General features: G+C 34.5%; 1 protein-coding gene across 1 annotated transcript in view; it reads left to right on the top strand.

Moving 5' to 3' along the window:
• The window catches only part of ZNF280D (zinc finger protein 280D), a 54,044-nt gene extending 39,356 nt beyond the window's left edge, over positions 1–14,688 (top strand). Inside the window, exon 17 of the mRNA XM_074156637.1 lies at positions 12,572–14,688. Within this exon, the coding sequence (XP_074012738.1) occupies positions 12,572–13,208 (637 nt within the window). The 3' untranslated portion in view covers positions 13,209–14,688. The remainder of the gene's footprint in view (positions 1–12,571) is intronic.
• Positions 14,689–15,359: the final 671 nt, after the last annotated feature.

Raw genomic sequence — 15,359 nt, 5'->3', positions numbered from 1 at the left:
TTGCTCCTAAATACTGTAGGAGGAAAGCATGGGATGGAAGCAGATAGACTTTATTGAGCCTTGATTCTAAGGGTGGAGCAGCCACAGTTCATTCACACCTTGTTCTTTTGGTATCATCTCTCATCTTCAAGGATGCTCTACTCAAGCTGCTGAGACATCTGCTGCTTTTGATTTCACTGCTCCTGACTTCATCTTTAGTTCTAGATTATCTATGGCAAGTTTATCCATCAACAGGTTGTCTGGATATATGATGAGCTTTCCTTTTGTCATGATGAACATCTAGTGTTCCTCCAAACTCAACGCCCTGCTTACAGTGGATATATGTCTTGGTTGAATCTTTAATTTACTAGCTTCTAAGCAACCTAATAGATAGAGCTAATCTTACTCTGAGATCAGTCACTGCTATAACCTCCTAGTTATAAGATATTACTTCTGATGAATGCAAGCTATTCTTGATTTGCAGCACTTTCTTTTTCTGCATAATCAAATTCTCTGAGATTAATCCGTTTTTACTGGTATTTTTGTCCTCTTCACTTTCAGTATTCAAACAGTAACAATTTTGGTGCTAGTGAGCTTCTGCAACCGCTGTGGTATTGCTGCTAATAGAAAGGATCCTGTCATCCATTGTCTCTTATGCATATTTTGTGATTGATCATCTGCACGCTTACTCAGTACTCAAAGTCTTGTTGTTCTTTTTGCAACTTTTGTTTTTTCTTCTGACAGAAGCTATGTTCCATCTTGAATGCTGCTGTTCAACTTCATCAGTTACCTACTACAGGTTTTTCTTGCAGGACTTACTTCTGTTTTGACACAGCAGCATTCAAAAAAGCATAGTGGGTTTGTGTTTTCATTGTGAACGTGCTGTTGCGTTTCAGAGGAAGTTGAATTTGTGATATTTCACTTTCATTCAGGTTTCCAGCAACAACAAAACTGGAATAGGATTGCAGATTTTCGTGGCTTTCAGAAATCTTCTCTAAGAATTTCCCAGAAATTACACTAGATTGACACTTTAATTTGAAGTTATGTGAATTATACCTCTTTTGAATGCTCATTTGGAATATTATCATTTGGTTCTTTTACAGCTTTGCTACAGATTTTTTTTTTTTTTTAAGTTTCAGACTTACAAGTGTTTTAACTGCAAGCTACATTGACATTTGCCAGCTTTGTGTAAATAGGTCAAGTAGAAACCATTGGCATTGCGGCATCCAGTTTCCATTTTTGTGAGGCTCTCAGAAAAGTTACTCGTGGAAAACTCATAAAACCAGTACTAAAGTGTGCAAGTAAACCTGCCTGACTTGATATTAAATATCCTTGGTAGTCCCAGTAACTACCAAGTTAGAAGAATAATGCAACATATCGGACCACATCGGCAAGGACAGAGCATGAATATGCATGGTATAACTGGTTTAGCTTATGGTCAAAGAATTGAAGTTTTATTTGTATGTACCTTTAACCTGTCTCTCTTGTTACTTTTAGGACATTGAGTGTCACTGCATTATGGGCTCTTAAAAGATGTGTAGTTGCAGGGCAACCTTTCTTGATTAGCAAATGCTGTATTACCTTTGTTTTGAAAGTCTTTCTGACAAGAAAGTAAATGGTTTTTTTACTTTGTTAAATGTTTGTAACTGCAGCTTTGTGCATAATAACACTTTGCTTACTCATTATAATTATAGTTATTATGTAGCTGTCTTCATTGCTAACCCCATTTTACAGGTGCGAAACTGGAGACGGTGTCAAATAACATGAATGTCACCGTATTTCCTTTCCCATTCAGTCATTAACAGAAGCAGCTTTTCCTTCTCTCTAGTTGTATGGTCTCATGTACCTTCCCAGTAGGTGCTCATATAATCAGAGATTTGGAGGATAATTGTGCTTTATGAACTATTAGGGAATTTCTGCTAAAAGCTGGAATTCTTAAAAAAAGGAACAAAGAACCCAAAACCAAACAAAAAGAAACAACCCAAAGACCTTTCCATTCTTTTGGTTGGAAAATAGATTTATATTTGTAATGCTGGGTGTGGTTCAGTTGAGTGGCTGGAAGGTAGCTTGAGCTGCTTAAGTAACATAAAGTTTGTTTTTAGAAAATCTTGAAGCTACAGTCATCCTAGAAAGGTTACTTTTGGTTAGGGGTGGACAAAAAAGGGATGTTTGGCAAAAGATTCCAGCTGAGTTTCAGTACTGCTTACCCAAAGAAGCTGTGGGAGTAACTCTTTGGTTGTAAGGAAATGTGACAGATCACTGGGAAGAGAGTTGCTCCTGATTTGAGCGCTCTGTGTGTGTATGCAAATATACATAATTTTATTGTGTGAGAGCAGGGGAAGCAATGAGACTACATGAATTTCAGAAATGAGAATACTCCCATCCGTGCTTGGACTGTGCATTTTGGAGTCTACTTTTTCACTGACTCCATTAGTCCTAGGTGACTTCTCATGTATCAAGTTTCAGATCAATCTTTAAGGTGTCTAAATTAACATTCTTCCTTACCTGGCTTTTATTCAGAGTCTCTTAGGATTATGGCCAATCTGTTCCACTGAGTATCTCAATCAAGCTGAAATTGTATGCTTTTTTTTTTTTAAGGAATTGACAATTAAGGGACATTTTTTCATTGTTCTAACTAGAATTTTGTTTTTATGTAGAATAAAGAATCTTTGGAGAGTTCTAGGGAGGTTTCAAAATTGTTCAAAATTGTGGACCAGCAGGCTGTACTTACTGGAGATGGTCACAATCTGTTTTATTTTCATAATGTTCTTTCGAGAAGCACTGTAGCTCCACAGGTGTAAGAAAGTACATTGCCTTTGTTGCTGTTTGAGATCTATGGGATTTAAGATCTCCTATAAGTGTGCTGGGAACATCACAACTTCTGTGGCTTAGTATCTACTTAGGAAACCTGGGCTAAGTACCAGTTAGAAGGAACTGCTTTCTAAAACCTATTCCTAAAGAGAATTAAGGTTGAGAATATATGTCAGGAATCTAAGGTAAACCATGTTATCAAAGATGTGGTTATCACAAAACTTTATAAACCCTGTTCACTTCCAAAACAGCATAAACTAGCCAGTTTGAATCTTTTTTTATAAGCTATAAAACATGACCAAAGAAATCATATTAGAATTTGATGATGTAAAATAATGTTTATAATGTATTTAAGACAATCTATAGATATTGGATCCAATTCATACCCATTTATTTTGGTGGCAACACTTACATTTATTGAGACAGGAAGAACAGTATGTTTAGTCCTTGGATATACAATATCTGATTTATTTGTGTCTAAATTGTTTTGCTCTTTCAAGAGGGACTGGCTTTACACAGATTACTATTTCCAACATATTTGTTTAAGTTCTTGCATAGAAATCATTAAAGCGGTGAAGTTAATGCAATACTAAATATTTAGCTTATCTCTTACTGGTATTGCTACTCATGATTAAATACTTCAGAGTATTTCAAGTCCCTAACCCAAAAAATGTGTTGTCATTTGATTTACCCTGATCATCTTTCTTACTGTTAATTAGATGAGCGTTGTTATAGTGCCATCGTAGCAAAGTTATTTTAAAACAATCCTTTTTTTATTTATTTTTGCCCTCTTATTGCAAATGAAGATGTAATAATTAAAATAGTTACTAATAGTTGTTTATATTGCAGTCCAAGTTAGTGTTAGAAGGGTTTTACGTTGTGCTGAAAGTATGTGCTAAAATTCTTCAAAAGGTCTGGTTTTAGCACTGCTTTCTGGGATTAAATTAGGAAAATACATGTGGTAGATATCAATCTAATATTAATATAAATTTTTCATAAAATTTAAGTTGATATTGGCTGTCTACAAGGTACAAAATACTTGAATACTTGACAAAAAAACAACCTCAGCTGAGATTGCTGAGGTTGTGAATCATTTAATATATGATTAATAACATTCTTTAAATATACCAGAGGCAGCACCACACTTCAGCAGATTAAATTTGCCTTTAATGCAGCATCAACAAAGATGATACAGGCATAAGCAATTTTGAGGGTTTTGCTCAGTTTTTCTTTTTTATAGGAAACCTTTGAAAGGTTAGATTTTATATTAGAACTGATGACTGAACAAGGTTTTGTAGGAGACATACTTCTTGCTATCTCTTGCGATAGCATTTTCTTATATAAACACAGGAAATCAATTTTAGTGATGTTGTGATAAGCTGTTTAATTAATGTGGTTTTAAAAGTCAATAAATTTAAATAATTTATAGCTCATCTAATGTATAGACTATGCAGTGAAGGTATTCTGGGGGAAGTATCTCCTCCAAATAGGAGTTGGAGGTCAGTGGCAATGTTTTACAGTTGCCCTAAAGTAAACTACAGCTGTGTTCTGGGTATTTGGGTTATGGTAGACAATTAAAAACAAACCAAGCTTGTTTTGTGGAATGTTTTTGTTGGGCCATAATGTAGCTTTATGCACTTTTAAAAAGTGCACATCAACAATTTTATCATTTCAGATCTTAAATATTTAAGTCAAGGTTTGAAACGCCTTTATGGTGAGGAGATTATTCCTCAGGTAGAATAGCAGTAAGTGCTAGAATAAAAGTATCACTAACCATTTTAAGACTGTTGCTTCCTGGGTTTCATGAGGTGAGAGATGGTTGCTTTCTTACTATAAGTATCGTCATCCTGATCTCTATTTGACCCATACAGTATTTTAAAACATTGAATCTTAATTCATTATCCACTAGGTTAAAGACCGAAATCTCCATTAGAGAGAGAGAAGCTAAGTTGGAGGTAATGTTATTTCTTTTCTCCACAGAGTCTAACGGTATCTCTGAACCTCGTAACTTGTTTGAAGATCAAAGACAATTTGTTTTTTTAACTATACATATATGGCTGGTTCATGGTGTTCAGAAGACATGCGTAGTGTGAAAGTCTAGCTTGCTGTGTTTTACTACAAAAAGATATGGCACTGTTGGAGGGACCTTTAGTATGTCTGGCACACCCAGAGATTTTCAGTTCGCAGTCTGTCCATTCTGGTTGATTTCTATGCCAGGCTCCAATGAAAGAATGGTTTAGTTGCCTTTTGTATCTTCATCTTCAGGGAACATGGAAATTGACCTGAAATATAACCTGAGGTAAATATTGACTCTGAACTGTAACATTTTGAGACTTTTTTTTTTTTTTTTAATTTTTACTACTTCAAAGAGAGTTTGGAAAGGCTTGAATTTTTTTTTTTTTTTGAAGCACATGTACGGATTTTCCATTGCTTTCTGCCTGTCAGGAAGCTAAATGATACATAGTACCTCTTCTTACCTTTTTTCAAAAATATCATCTTTGGATTCTTATTTTACAGAATTGTTTTCTGTAAGAAGTTGTCTTTGCATTGCCCTTCAAAAAAGGCAATCTGTTACAGAAATCCCAATCAGTAAGAGAGTGGGAGAAGTTTAGGTCCTCAGACCTAAAAAAGATTTTTCTTGTAACACTGCTTGCCTACTTTCCAAAACAAAGGGGTTGGGTGAGTCTTTGTTTTAAAAGAAGCAATGGTTTTGTAGAAATGTGAGAAGACTGTTCATCTTCATTCAGCAGCATTAAGCAAGATTCTCAAACATACAGAGTAACACCTTTTCTTCCCATGGACTCCATTACCACTTCAGATGTGTTTTCTCTTAGTTTTTGGTTTGGTTTTTTTTCATCCCATACTGTGTTTCAGCATTATAGAAGATGTGGAATTTGCATTTTTTGCTCCACAATATTGTGTAACATAATATTGGCTTTCTTTTAAAAATAAAACAAAAAATGCACCACCACCCCAAAAAATAATCCAAGTCGAACTCCCTTGCCCTTACAGTTGGAAAAGATGGAGAATACAGACAGAATAGGCTGCTTTGGTGGTAGCTGTCTGAGCTTGCAGGACATCTGAACCAGGACATTTCAGAAGAGTGAGCTGCCATTCAGTGTGGTCTGGGCCATGTGGAACCTCTGGTTGTTTTTTCCAAGGTGCCATAGAATGCCAGTTATTTTGCTGCAGCCAGATGCTCGACATTTGGGCTGTTTGTTGAAATACACAGCATGAGGTCAAAGGACAGACCTCTAGGGTGCTGAAGAACCAAAAATATAAATTGATGAAGCAGGTTGCTTAAAAACATAGCATTTAAAACTTAGAGAAATAAGTCAGGAAATCTTCCTTTCCTGGTAGTTCCTAGAGGGGAATGCAGTCAGCCAGGGCACAGGAGGATGGTAGATGATGAAGGAGGTTCTGCAGCAGGAAGTAGAGTGCAGTAATTTTAAGTCGGAAAGTGTTTCTTAGTGTGGGTCGTATATGTATGGGTTTTGTGTGACAGAAATATAACCAACTATGATAGAAGTATAGCAAAAGGTATTTTAGAAGATAGAATAAGCTTAACTTTACCATACAATTTTAAAATACTTGCTGCATAATTTGACCTTATTGAAACAACATAAGCCACCTCTGAGGGAAAAAAATACTATTCTAAAAGTATGCAACATTGTTTACACAGTTTTAAATATTTAAGAGGTTGTGATTCAAATAATCATTTTAAATGTTTGTCTTTATGTACAGTGACCTTTTCTATTTTAAAATAAAATAAAAATTAACTTATACCTGTATTCAAACAGGAAAAAAAGTTTGATTTCTTAATTTCCTAAATGAGAGTAAGATTATATGTGCAAGATGCCCTGTAGCATAGGAGATGCTTTTAGAAGACTGGTGTGGCTGTTGCCAAATGGCAGTTTTCAGTCACTTGCTTTGTTGCTGTTCTAAAAACGGGCGTAAAAAATTCTTTTCTTCATTTTGTTTAGGATTAAGGAGTAATTTCCCTGGGGAAGGTGTATTTTGTTAGGAATCTTCCCTATACTTACACTTAATGTAATAACATCTGCAGGGCTAAAACACTGTGTAATGCTTAAAAAAAATATACTTGCCTCAGCTTTGTTTTTTTTGCTTTTCCTTTGCTTTTATTGCTTTTTTTATTTGCCTAGCAAAACACAAGTTCAGTTCAGATTATTTTTTTTGCCTCCAAATAAAAATCTTCATCAACTTAGTTTGCATCCTATTCAGTAAGGAATAATAGAAATTATGTGTATGAAAAAGGCTACAAGAGTTGCTTTAAAGTTTCGCTTTGTTTCTGGTTCTGTTTTGTTGGTTTTTTTTTAAATTGGAAGGCTTGGCAGACATCTAAACTAAGATCCATGGTCACTCTGCTACATGGCAGATTTATGGGAATATATTTCTGCAACTTTCTATTGTAATCGGTTGCTCACGAATGTAAAATAAAAGAAATATCATTAATTATTACAGAAAATTATTATTATTTCAAGACCTAGTATATCTGATGGAAAAACAGAAACTCCAACTTTTGAAAGGTAAATACAATGATGAGCTGCATCTTGAAATCAGGTACATAAAATAGCACACACTATGTTATTTCTCAGGTAATCGGGCAACAGTATTTAATTAGTATTTACATAATGTGCATTTTCTATGATAGAAAATTTGGAATGGCGATCATTATGTACTTACTCAACAGACATGTAGAATTTAGGTTCCAAGAGTCAAAACACGTTTTTAGTAAAGCTTAAACTGTAAATTAGTCAAAACTCATAAGACATTAAATAAATTGTACAGATTGTTAAAAGAAGCATTTTTTATAATATTGCATAGGAGTTACCAGTATTACTGGGGCAATTGGGCAACGATTTTAAAATACAGTATAAAATGTTAATCCTTGGATATTCATTTAGGTCTTTAAAGACCTGTGTCATTTGTGGAAGGCATACTCAACCAAATTCTTAGCAGAGCAAATATGTGAGATTGTTGAGTAACTATCAGTTATAGCTCTACACTTAAAAAAATATGCAAAATTGTAGAATTTTTAATGTCAATCTAGGGAAACAATTGAAATCTTATACATTTCTTTTGGCGTATATTGTGGGAAGACTTCATATAATTGATCTAAATTATTTGTCCAGACCCCACAGCCTGAAGTGTCTTATTCTAGGTAGTAGTCTTTCACAATTATTGGTGTAAATGTAACCTTTAAAAGCTTAGTCAAAGCATAATTGTGGTTACTTGTTATATATGCAGTTACAGTGCCTCCAAAAAAAAAGGCAAGCAAACTACTTTAAGAGTCTCTCTGTAGGTTACTTTTCTTCTTAGAAAATGTTCTTCTTTATCTCTCTTTGTTCTAGTCATACGCAGTTTGAGCCAAATAATTTGAAATTTTACTTTCACTTAAAATACTTGCTTAAGAATTGAGACTAAATGGTTCAGGTATTAGAAACTAACTTTGTCTTGAAGCTGCAGGTTAGTAAACAGTCACTGTCATTCTAATTGAATATGATATAATACTTTCTCCTATACTTGTGTTTAAGTAGATGAAAAAAAACTTAATATGTAAATCTGTTCTGTATTTTCTGTTAAAACTACTTTATGGGCTTTAAGATAGGCATCTGGACTATTGTAGCTCTAGCATCAGATATTCTCAGTCATCAAACACTTTTCTCTGTTATTAAGTAAAGGTAGTTATATTGATATTAGCAAGTAATTAGTGCTGCAGGAGCAGATCAGTAGATGAAAGCAGTTGATTCTGCGAATCTGGCATCTTCCCTGCACTGTGTTTGGGAGGTGTTATTTTAGACCAGATTTGTGTTCCCTGGACAGAGTGTCTGTAGTGTGCACATCATCAGAGCTGTGCAGAACATCCGTTGTTGGTTTGGACTCCTGAAGACTCAGCTCCTTACGGAGTTGGATCACTTGTGGATGAATGCTTCCAGTTCAGTTTCCTCAAAAAGAAATCTAGTTTGCGTACCCCAGGACTGCTCTGTAAACCAAACCAGTATGTGGGAACAATTAAAGAATGTGCCTCAAAACCATGATGTAGTTTCACCCCAAGCTGTTAATGTAAATGCAGCCGTAATACAGGTTTTGTTACCTTGGAAGTACTTTTCCACAGCCTGAAGGTGTGTGTGTTTGCACTTATTTTGCAACTGCTCTGCTTGTTTATAGTTCTGTTGTGAAGTTGTATGATTTTTTTCTTTCTTGCTGTAGAATTTTTCCCTGAATGATTTTAAAAATTGTAATACAAAATAATAAAATACTCTAAATAAAGTTAAGCGAATATGTTTAGCAAAGAACAGCAAGGAAATTTAAGTTACTAGGATTTTAAAGCAAAAACCGTCCCTCAGCCTCACTTGGCCACCAAATCTTACCTTTTTCTATCCAGGGAGAAATAGAAAAAAAAAATCCCTTTAATTTCTAGGTTTCTGTAGCTTGGGATAGATTTGTTTGCACTGAGTAGACTTATCTCTTGGATTCAAAACTATATCTTGTATTACTCCCTTGAAGTAGTCTTATTCTAAAACCTGACTTCATACAGACAATATAGCAGCTAGTTTGTGAGTATAAGCCCTTATTTGATAGTCTCGCCATGGTTTGTATCATGCTTTAGAAAATGGGTTCATTGTTTTCATGAAACAAGTCAGATTTACATTCTAACTGTTCGCTGAAATCCTTCTTTCTGTATAATAGTTATTATCATTCTCTCATTTTCCAGTCTTTTTGATGCCTGAATTTTTACTTTTCTTACAGTTAGCACATAGAGTAGTAAGAGTACATTTCATTCCTAATAATGGATGGAAGGCTATTCTTTTTCAGTTACTGACTTACTAACAGAATTTCTTTAAATCCTATGTTATTTTTCTCTTTATTAATGGATTTTAGTGCGTCACAGTTGCTAGGTTTTGTTTATTAATCTGCAGTTCTCAGCAGAGGTAAATTAATTGGAGAACTGTTTTATCTAAATGAACTTACTGTTGTGCTTGGTGATCTAAAAGATCACTGTTCTTTGTGGATAATTGTTTTTGTGATGGTGGTTGTTGTGCAAATACTTGTTCAATTTTATTTTTATACTCTTGTTTTCTTGGTGTAAATGACTCACAGGAAGGTATGCTGATGAGAAACAGCATGTTTCTGCATGAGAAATGAATATATAGAGATTTTTCTTCCTTTTTTTCCCCACTTCCTCTCCTTCCTTTCCTGTGTTTTTCCAAAAATGGTGAGAATGAGAGGCAGGGTTTGGATGAAGGTGGGATTTTGGTTACTAGAAGGTGAGGAAGACTGTCATGGATTCCTCTGATATGTTAAGGGCAGATTTGTCCTTTGAAAAGTTTCTCGGGGTGAATCTTGAGAGCGTGTGTGTACATATATGTAATCCATCGGGGTTTTCCAGTGTGGAAACACTGCTCTGTGTGTGCTAATGAGGCATTTGTCATCCCTCTATTTAAAATTGTGGGGGTTTTTTGCATATCTGTGTTTAAAACTTCCCACATAAAGCATAATACTGCGCTTGTTAACTCTACAACTGCACCTCACCCTCAAGCTGCTTGTTGAAAAGTAGTAGCTAACGGGCATGTATATACAGTTTCATAAAGAGTTGACTGGATTTTCATATGAAAACAATTCTAACTATTTATTAGCATTTATACAGCTCTGTATAGCTTAAGTGTTTCTCTGGAGTAGATGAGGTAATTAGGAACAGTTATGGCAAGACCAGTTATGTCAGCCACAGCTGATGGGTGGTTCTGAGTGTTGGCTTTTGTGCTGGAACTTAGTCTTGAGTTTTCCCTCAAATATTACCCATTTTCCCCTTTCTTTTTTTTTTTCTAGAAGTTCGAGAGAGAGGAGAAGAACTTAAATAGAAAATTTGTTTGTATATTCGAGAATGTAATTTACTGGTTTAGATAGTCCAATAAATGAAAAAAAAAAAAAAACAACCCTTTGTTTGACTTAATTAGCAAATACAGGTTGTAACTTGGTAAAGAGGTTGGCCTATCTCTTGAGCATATTCCTTATTATGAATGAAAAACCAGTGTAATACGATGAAAAGATTCTTATGCCTATCTCAGTGATCAGTAAGATTTCAGCAGTTTCTTATCCCTACTCGAGGTATTCCTCCAACTTAAATTTGATGTACGAAATGGAATACTTTTCGATTAGTTTATTTAAGTGAAAGTAAAACTTGAAAACAGATTTCTTAATGTTTGTCGTATGTAGCACCTCTTCCAGAAAAACTATTTTCTGTAGAACGCAATATCATTTAGCATATAGGCAAATCACATGAATTATTTTAAATTCCTGGGCCAGTCAATGTGTCTAGATGTTCAGCTTGAAAATATGTCATAAAAACATAGTATCAGGAAATCGGTTATTCCTTTTATGAGTCCTGGAGCTATCTGTTGCTTAGGTAATGTTGAAAGTGGTTTTACCCAAAAAAATATTTCAAACCATTTTTAAAACTATTTGAAGGAATAATAAAGTACAAATTCATTTTGATTCATGAGATACTCGGTGGTGATATATCTCACATCTTTTGTCTGCATGTCACTGTTCAGAGACTACTTTCAATTTGTTTTAAAGTTTGATGTTAATTTGGGAGACTTATTTGCTCCTAATTTCACTTCCTATATAGAATTTATGTCTGAAATCAGACCAACTGTTGCTCTTCCATCTTCCCCCCCTGCATTATTTTGTCTATCACCATCATCGTTTTAGATAATTTGAACTACTTCTCATTCTGAAAAATTTCAAATTAGTTAGAAATTGGATTAAACTTTTACCAAATTTAAATCTTGAGCTCCATCATTGAAAAGATGGGAGAAGCTGGTGGTCCTATAACAAATGAAGAGAAATAGTAGAAACTACTATTTAGAATTTTGACTGTTGGAATATGAAAATATGAGCAAATTGCATATAACAATATGACCAGACTATTTTGTATTTTTGTGGGTACATATGGCGTTCGAAGTACACAGTTCAATCTGTCTTTGGAGTATTCTGATTTATTTAATTTTTTTTGTCCTGGTCATCCTGAAGCACTGCATGCATGTGGTTTTATTTAAATAATACAAGGTTTAAACAACCACTTTGTCTACTTAGTTCATACACTGTGGTTTAGATTTTATTATACAGAAAGATTCTCAGTTTTACTTGCATAATTCAGTAGTGATCTGTATTTCCTGTTTATAAACATAGAGTTTTACTCTGAAAAGTGACTGAAAATATTGCTTCACAGATTCACTTTTCAGTGAATCCAAATTTGTAGTTGCTGAATTAAATTTCAGATTTAAGTTCGATTTCCAACTGTTAGCTTTTTTTTCCTCACTTGACTCTCATTAGTTTTGCACAGTCAGTTTAACAGTATAAAGGTACCAACTGGCTTCTCTTTCTTGCACATCATTAATGAGTTTCCAAGTAGTTGTATCTGCATCTACGTCAAAGAGGCTGTGCAGGTAGAGGAACTTAACATTGGATTTTGGCAAATTCCATGTGTCACACAAAGGGGACAACTTAACTTTCCTTTCTAGAGATGAAATGCAAGAACTAAAGAGTACGAATTGAATGCTAAATACAAAGCTGAGTTTGTAAATAGGTAAGAAGAATGCAGCTGTTAATTAAATTCAGATCATCTTACTGTGAAAATTTGTGAGAAATACCATATAGGGAGTCTATAACATCACTTTCTGAATGTCACTTTGCAGAGTACAGCCATGTGTTGCTTTATTTCGTTTCTTACAAAAATAACTTGTTTTGTTTTTTTCAGCAAACAAGAGCATGACTCTTCAGACAAAACAAAAGAATATAATAGAAATCAAACTAAAAAAGTTGGATCAATTGAAACGAGTGAAGAAAACTCATCATTGTCAACTACAGAAAATGTTCCTAGTTTGGAACTCCCTGACAGCAGCTCAAAGAATTCTTTGCATGAGAAAGGAGCATGTTGTGATTCAGATAATAACAAACAACTGGTAGATGAGAAACAAAAATGTATTAATGATGAAAGTGAGTTGAAAAATTGCCAAAGCTCAGATAATGTTATTTTGAATGAGCAGACTAAAGTACATAGCTTGGATGAAACTACACTTTCCGCAATGAACACAAGGGACTTAAAACTAACATTGGGTGAAGATGTTAGTTTTGAGCAGTTCTTGAGAAAAAGAGATGAACCTGAATCCATTAGTTCAGACATTAGTGAACAAGGCAGTATTCATTTGGAGCCTTTGACTCCGTCAGAGGTACTAGAGCATGAAGCTACTGAAATCCTCCAAAAAGGTAATGTTGCACCTTCATCAAAGAAAGCTGGACAACTCTCTGAGCAGACAGATGAGACTTCTAAAGAAAGCAGTCCCAGCAGAATGGAAACAACTGTAAACAAGACAGACGAAAATGAAGCAAGCTGAAATTATGTTAATTTTATTGTTTGTTATAAACATTGGTAAGAACACCATGGACCATTCCTGATGAGTGTGCTCATTGATGCTAATTATTAAAAATAAAAGAGCTGATTTTGGGGGGGAGAGGAGGAATGGGGGAAAGAAAGGGACACTTCTGGGAAGTTTTGCATATGAAGATAGCAAGATAGCATGTGTGTATACATACAATGGAATTAACTAAATTTAGAGAAGGTAACATGTTCAAATATATCTTCCTGTCTCTTGGATGTGATATATCTTATTAGATTGACATTTGAAAGGATGAATAAATTCTAATTTTTATAGTTAACTAGCCCAAGAAAAGATGATTTGTTTGCCAAGAAAATATTTTTTTAAACCCTTCCATGTGAATATCATTAAACAGTGGAATTCAGTATGAATTCACCTCTGATGCTGAAATGGAGCACACTTGTAATGATGGTTATTGGTCTGCTGATAATCTGGGTAAACATAACCCTTTGGATTTGGTGTCACATTCCCGTCTCTAAAAGCATGTAAACAGAATTATATGATTCTATGCACCTCTGTACAGGTGTAATCCTGCCAGGCTGTAAGCTTACCTTAATAAACTTTCAGTGAAAGTGGAATTATTACAATAAAAATATATATTTGTGGGGTTTTCATTGTGCAGGCTGAGCAGAGATACCGAACATAATTGTATAAAGTAGAACATACTGCTAAAAGTACTGTAGCTGTTAGGCTTATACCATTGTTTTAATTATTCTTAGCCGTAGACCTATAGGAATGGTCTGTAAGTCACACCAAAGTATGGTTTAATGTAAAAACTGTTTTAGGCAAAAAGAAGGAAACCCCCAAACTGGAAACACCAACTGGCGCGTGCATTCTGCCATTTTGCAGCTGCTACTGCCTAACTGTTACAAAAAGGACACGAGCATAGAAGTAGAATTGTACAGTTCAATTTCAGGACTTTTTATAGTCTAAATTGTGTACAGAAAGATGGCTGCTGGTTTTGGTTTGTTTTTTTGGTTTGGTGTTGGTTTTTTTTTTTTGTCTTTTAGTTAGCAGCTAGATGTAGGAATGCATATGATTAATGGTAGCTTGCTCTTAGGACTTCATTGCTCCATTTGAAACATTCAGAATGTGCTTTTGACTTACAGTTTCATTTCTAATGAATGTTAAATGTTTTGAACAGCTGTTAAAGCAACTGCTGTAAATTATTACTTTTTGAGTAAATATTTGCAACAAAATTTTGTGTTTGTGCATAATTTTATGCTCAGCTTGAAATGTTGGGCATAGTCTTCCCACTTTTTTTTTTTTTTTAAAGATGTAGTGACAGTTCCCAAAAACTATTTCATTTTAGAGTTGTGATTTTGAGACTTATGGGGGGGTTTTTGTTCGGTTGGGGTTTTGGGGTGGTGTGTGTTTGGTGTTTTTGGTTTTTTGGGTTTTTTTTTTTTTTTAGAATTAAATGAGCAAGTGCCTATGCATAAACATGGTTTTGTAGCTGTGTTTTGTGGTACAATGTGCTAACTTCTGCAGATCATATAGGGATATTTTTCTGGGCCATCAGCATGCAATTGAAGTCTACTCTGTCCCCTTAGGTTAACTGGGCTCAGCTGCTAAATAAATCTAATCAGCAACAGTATTAAAATTTAGAAACCATCCAGCTTATTGTTGGAGCCTCTAAATAAACTACATCAATCTCAACATCTCAAAAATTGCTTCAGACTCTTTAGAGTTATATGACTTAAATTTTGAATTGCATCTTGATTTTTCATCCACGCAGGTTTAGAAGACTTTTAGAAAGAAAAGTGGAACAGTTTACATAGTCACAGCTCTTCAAGATCTGCCACTTTAAGAACTTCAAATAACAAGACATACGAAACAGCTGACAGCAATAAATTGCAGTATTGTTTTGTTCTTGAAATATTTTAGTGAAACCGTTAACTCACAGTATGATTAACCAGTCTGATGTCTTCATGCATGTACACATGGAAGATTACAAAATACACCATCACAAAAAAGGACTTAATCAGCTATGGAACTTGATGTGTACGTTACTGAAGGAGTTCCTGAATGCATCTGTGTTTAAACCCAGAGAAATCTTTATAGTATTTTAAATCTGACTGATCTTCCATGAAAATGATATATTTCGAA

This window comes from Numenius arquata, chromosome 11, assembly GCF_964106895.1.
Source record: "Numenius arquata chromosome 11, bNumArq3.hap1.1, whole genome shotgun sequence".
NCBI lineage: Eukaryota > Metazoa > Chordata > Aves > Charadriiformes > Scolopacidae > Numenius > Numenius arquata.
The sequence above is the reverse complement of the archived record's forward strand: the minus strand, read 5'-3'. Positions and strand labels throughout refer to the sequence as shown.